The sequence below is a fragment of the Linepithema humile genome, chromosome 7 (assembly GCF_040581485.1).
Source record: "Linepithema humile isolate Giens D197 chromosome 7, Lhum_UNIL_v1.0, whole genome shotgun sequence".
Classification (NCBI taxonomy): domain Eukaryota; kingdom Metazoa; phylum Arthropoda; class Insecta; order Hymenoptera; family Formicidae; genus Linepithema; species Linepithema humile.
The window spans coordinates 12,978,785-12,985,008 of record NC_090134.1 but is presented as its reverse complement, the minus strand read 5'-3'; the positions used below and the strand labels follow the sequence as shown (position 1 = coordinate 12,985,008).

General features: G+C 37.2%; 1 protein-coding gene across 1 annotated transcript; it reads left to right on the top strand.

Annotated features, from left to right (window-relative positions):
- The first annotated feature begins 2,365 nt into the window (after positions 1 to 2,365).
- On the top strand, positions 2,366 to 5,811 carry LOC137001124 (uncharacterized). Its single transcript, XM_067359366.1, has 2 exons — positions 2,366 to 5,319; positions 5,398 to 5,811. Exon 1 carries the CDS (start codon positions 3,342 to 3,344, stop codon positions 4,719 to 4,721), a length of 1,380 nt encoding a protein of 459 aa, XP_067215467.1. The 5' UTR covers positions 2,366 to 3,341; the 3' UTR covers positions 4,722 to 5,319; positions 5,398 to 5,811.
- Positions 5,812 to 6,224: the final 413 nt, after the last annotated feature.

The window sequence follows — 6,224 nt, the reverse complement described above, 5'->3', positions numbered from 1 at the left end:
GTAAAGTTAGCGTCTCGGCGAGAAACGGGAAAGCCCGCGAAAAATAGCCGTTCCGCGACATCTCATTTCTGGCCGTTAGGATACCGTCGTTTAAAGTCTACTTATTTGGCCTTCACTGGCCGCGTCGGATGGTCGTAAGATAAGTTATTTGTTTTGCTGGTTATCGTCGGATCAGCTGCGAATTATCGTATTCGCGTTTCCGCGATTTCATGTAGTTAGCGCACGTCATTCTTGCTACCGAATTTACTGGGCGAATGGCCTTACGACCGCATTGAACTGTTTCCGCCTTATCGGCTCCGGCCGAACGATCTACACATCTTTACCCTTGTAACCGAGCCATGGAAATACATTATTGTTAAATATTAATTATTGGGTTGTTCTTGTGTTCGCCTCTCACTCCAGATATCTAACGTTTAATAAAAGAACTGCGCCCCTCTGCCATGTACTGAGCGGGGAGCGGCCAAGATTTTAGAGAACTGTTGAAGTTACCGATACCGCGGTGCGATTACTCGCACCTGGCGCCCCTTTCCGGTTACCGATATCGCGTGAGTTACTTTGCACCCGAATTTTGTGGAGTACCGCGAGTTACCGAATCGTGCAGTTATTGCCGATTTCGCGAGTTACCTTGCTCCCGACGAGCGTGGAGTACCGCGAGTTACCGAATCGTGCAGTTATTGCCGATTTCGCGAGTTACCTTGCTCCCGACGAGCGTGGAGTACCGCGAGTTACCGAATCGAGCATCTATTTCCGATACCGTAAGTTACCGAATCGAGCATTTATTGCCGATACCGCCGAGTTACCGAGTCGTGCATTTACTGCCGACGCCGCGTAAGTTACCTAACTCCCGAAGATCGTGGAGTACCGCGGTTACCGATTTCTATTGGGCGTGCTCCCTCGGATCTGGCGTGATTCCGAGGCTAGTTCACGTCGCAGTCCATAAAAGATTTTATATGCGATTATATCCATAAAGGATTTTTTGTGTGCGGTGTTTAGTGTGTTATTTTTGCTTTGCAAAATTTTTCGTAGGTGTATTTGCGTACGTATTAAATTTAATATATAAAAGAAAGATGTCTAATCAATACGGTATAGATAATTTTTACAATAAGTGCATGTATAAAGACTGCACGAGTTCAAGATCTCACGGAAAACGTTTATATAGATTCCCACTACAGACGGATCAAAGACATTATGTATGGATACAGTGGCAACAGTGGTAAGTTTTTATATATCATTTAATTATATATTCTGTTGTATTTTATACTTGTATGTTTTACTTGTGCATTGATCATGTTTTATAATATAATCACTCAATATCAGAAAATTAAGTTATATAGAAAATGTTATATGGAAAATTCTATATGGAGAAGCTTTATATATTTGTTTAATATTTTAATATTTAATTTGATATTTAATATTTCATTTCTTATCATTTTGTAATATTATTATTTCAAGTGCATTTATATATGTGCAAGTCGTAATATTTAATTTTTAAAAAGTTTTGTTCGAAATATTCGACAACATATTGTACTATTGTATTGATAAGTAAATAATGTTATATTATTATATGTGATTTGTATTCAATGTAATAGCAAGATTTATTTTACTTTTTACAATAACGATAATGTATTTATTCACGAATTTTTGCAACTTATGGTATATATCAAGAATTGTTATTATTAACAATAAAAAAATTAATGAGAGCATATACAACTTTCAATAAACTTGATTCTATACATATTTTATACTTTGTGTTTATGTATGTATGTATGTGTGCGTGTGCGCGCATATGTGCAATTTTTATTTATGACATTTGTACAAACATAAATGAAATAGACATTTCATGCACACACATTGTACATAAACATTATACAAAATGAATAAGTAAATATCAATCAACAGTTTGTTACTGAAAATTTTTTTCTAATTTGCCCACAAAATTATGTTTTAAGATAAGTGCGATATAATTTTCAAATATAAATTGATTTTGATGTACTGTGACGTGACATTTTCATGGTCCGTCACAAGGGTGAGCAAGCCCGATCGAGGAGGGAAATTTGAGGTCGGAAACCCCACCGCGGGGGGCGACGACCTCTTCCTCTTAATCCTTTTGAGCTTATAGAGAATTGCGCGAGTCGTAGTGAGTAGCCATAAACTCCCATTTTGTACTTGAGGTGGAGCAGCCTTCGTGGGACGTGCGAGGGACTCTGCGGGCGGGACGACGGAGGCCCGGACAGCGCGTAGACAGATCCGGAACAAGGTCACGTAAGAATACCCTTTCTTATACCATTAGACTCCAGACACAGTCGCTACCGAAGATCAAGTTTCAGATTCGGAGCATATCAAGGCCGGTGGACGCACCGAGAGAAATGACGCCCGAGAGGGAAGCGCGTTCTCACACGCCGGAGACCCGAGGTGGAGTACCCGAAAAAGGAACTGCCGTAACGAGCCAGGAAAGGAGAATCAGGTCGGAACCTGGCCAGTTCCCGGCCGATTCAGAGAAGGTTCGGATCCGGAAACGGAAAAGGCCGCGAAAGGCGTTAGCAGCTGCTGCCAGAAGAGAGAGACGGGGTCATCTCGGAATAGCGCCACCGAGGGCCGATATATCGAGGAGCGACGCGAGAATCGAAATAACTAAGGTAAATGTCCTTATTTGTGACCATGTCTCTATTTGTGACCACTCGTGGATTTTTATTAAAATAATTAGAAGTTTTAAGTAATTCATCCTTGAAAAGAATATTTATTATGTTTGGCGATTAATAAGCTACAATTTGATATGGTTTCGTGATATTTCATCAATAAATATTCGTAAAAATATGAAATAAGGTGCTAGTGTCGCCATCGCAGTGACAATCGAGTGTAAGTTGGTTGACACGTTAGCAGGTGAAGTGCTTGTCACAATACAGCGACAGCTTTGTTTACATCGTTGAAAAGAAATATTGAAGAACAATTTTGTATAAGTATCACAGTGAATAATTAATAAATGTTGTACTATTAGTATATTTCGAAAAAGGTTAGTAGTTTTGAGTATATAAGCGAACATTACAAATAGGAACAATAAAACACGCATGTCTTTTTATTTGTGACCAGACTCAAGAAAACTAATTATAACAGTAGGTTAGGTTAGATTACTTAGGGCCGACTTCTTTTTAGAACATCGGGATATGTTTTATATTGATTTGTAATGACTTACTTATTCAATTACTTAAGTATTAAGTAAATAATTTGTAATGTTTTTTATTTTGTGTGGAAATTATAATGAAATGTTTTTTTTCTATATTCGAATTTTAATGACATTAATGAGATTTTGAGTTTTTATTTTTAGATTGAAGTTTCCATTCAGCATGGGTAAAATTCGAAAAAAATGGTTAGACACACAACTCGAAAAAGCACTCGTTGACGTTCGTTCTGGAAAGTCAATAAATGCTATTAGTAAATCAAGTGGTATCCCTAAATCAACGCTAATAGCAAAATTAAAAGGACATCGACCAATTGGAAAGAGAACAGGTCCTCCAACTGTACTATCTGCTGAAGAAGAGGCAATAATAGTGCGTTGGATGCTTTATCTCAGTAAACGAGGCTTCCCAGTCACAAAAACACAACTGCTTTGTAATGTTGCTTGTTTAATCAAACAATTGGGTCGAGAAACACCGTTTGCTAATGGACAACCAGGACGTCACTGGTACGAAGCGTTTTTACGTCGGCATCAAGAAATTTCTATTCGCATAGCTCAAAACTTGCCTAAAAGTCGAGCGTCAGTAACAGAAGATATTCTGCGCGGTTGGTTCAAAGAAATCGAACAGCATTTAGTTAAGAACCAATTAATAGACATCGATGGAGCTCGGATATTTAATTGCGACGAATCTGCTTTCTATCTTTGTCCGAAAGGGGAACGTGTGCTGGTCAGAAAAGGAGATAAAGCAGTTTACAATTTCACACAAAATGACGAGAAGGAATGCTTGACAGTACTATTTATGACAAACGCTACGGGCGCATTGGTTTCTCCAATGATAGTTTTTCCATATGAGAGAATTCCTTATAGTGTTTCGCAAAGTGTACCAATTGATTGGAGTATTGGGAAGTCGGAAAACGGATGGATGACGGCCGAAACCTTCTATGAATACATAAGTAACATTTTTGAACCATGGTTGACAGCACATAACATCGAGAGACCGGTTATTCTGTATGTCGATGGGCACTCTTCTCACATGACGTTACCGGTTTCTCAGTTTTGTATGGATCATCAAATAGAACTTATTGCATTGTTCCCAAACGCAACACACCTTATTCAGCCGCTTGACATTGCTCTGTTTCGGACGCTTAAATCGAGCTGGAGAGACTGCATAAATGATTGGCGAGTGCAAAATGAAAGGAATTTACGAAGAGAAGACTTTGGCCCACTCCTCAAAATCACTATTGAACGCATAGAACTTCCAAAGGTGATGAGCAATGGTTTCAGGAAGTGTGGCCTTTTCCCGTTTTCAGCCGATGCACTTCAATACAATCAACTGTTGCAGAAAAAAAAGAATGACGCGATAGTAACTTCGACATCAGAACACAATGCTGAAAATCATTTATTATTTATTGAGAGTCACATTGATGAAAATTTATTGGGTATATTCAAATACGCTAATGAAATTGGAATCTATAATGGCACAGATGAAAACCTTGGCCTTTTCTATTTTTGGCAAAAAATTTTGAAATTAACAAGTAATCATTTTTAATTTTTAATTTAACTTTTTTTTTAACTTTTTAAATATACACGTATATTTTACTTTATACATCTTTATATATATTATCTTTACACACACACACACACACACGCGCGCGCGCGCGCGCGCGCAAATTTAGTTAATCGCGTCTATCAGATTTCACTTTGAAATAAATTTATTTTTTAATTGTATTTTGCACTGTATTTTAAATTGCTTTAGAAGGAGGTCATTCTAGTATTCTAAATACTGAAGATTTCAATTCTACGGATGAAATTGGCATTCTTATCATGGGTGACCCAAATCAGAATCTTGATCTCAGCATTAATCATGAAACTTGTGCCTTACAATCTAGTTTCAATGTTGCATCCTATCAAATAGATAATTCAGAGCATCAAAGTCTGAAAGAAAAAGAAAATATTTTACCGCTAAAGAATCCTGAAGATAATTCGACGGACGAAGTACTTTTTCAAGAACATCCCAGGCTGACAGTTGATTTGACTGACAAAGCAAATGCGAGCCCGAACAATCTTCCGCAGATCGTAATGCAAAATGAAACGGTCACTGCAGGATGTTCACAATTCAACATTAATGAAGATACGACAATAAACAAGTAAATTTTATCAACTTTTTAGAACAATTATTTTCAATTGTTACATTCAATTAAAATAAAATCGTTCTATTTTTTCAGAGCAATTAATGCTAATGTTAATACCACTGGAGATATCCAATCAGTTTCAATGTCTGCTGTTGTTCATGACAATGGTACATATAAATACAATTAAGTATAATATTTTATTAAAAAATAGAATAGGAATTGTCTAATCTCTATTATTTTTCAGATTTCTTAGACGTTCCTTCTGATATCCCAGATGTTTTTAAAAAGGCTATATTTTGGCCCCGCAAAAACAATTCAGCAACGAAAAAACGTGTTGTAAAAGTCAAAATACCTTCAGTGGCCACTTCGTTGGCTTGGCAAGAATATCACCGAGAGAAAGAAATGGAGAAATGTCGACGTCAAAATGCAATCGAAGAGAGAAAAAGAAAACGGCAAGAAACAGCTGAGAAGAAAAGACAAGAAACAGAAGAGAAAAAAAGACAAAAAGTGTTGCAACAAGCTGAAAAAGCTGCCAAAAAAAATAATAGCTTAAACAGAAAAAATAAACGTGGGAAATAATGTGTGTGACGGCCGCCTGCGTAAAACAACACCTCCACAATGTGCATTATATTTAATATTAATATTAATATTGTTTTACAACAAATAAAAATAATTTCTTTGATACTTTATTTCATTAATGATGTTCTTCTCCAATTTATCTCTAAATGACGAGAAAATTAATCTGCCAGTCACTAAATGGTTAATAACCGGTACATTCAATTTGACGCACCGGTTAATGACCGGTACATGCGATCTAACGCACCGGTTAATAACCGGTACATTCGATCTGATGCACCGGTTACTAACCGGGACAGATGGCGGTCACTAATAAGGCCAAATTTAAATCATGCGGTCACTAA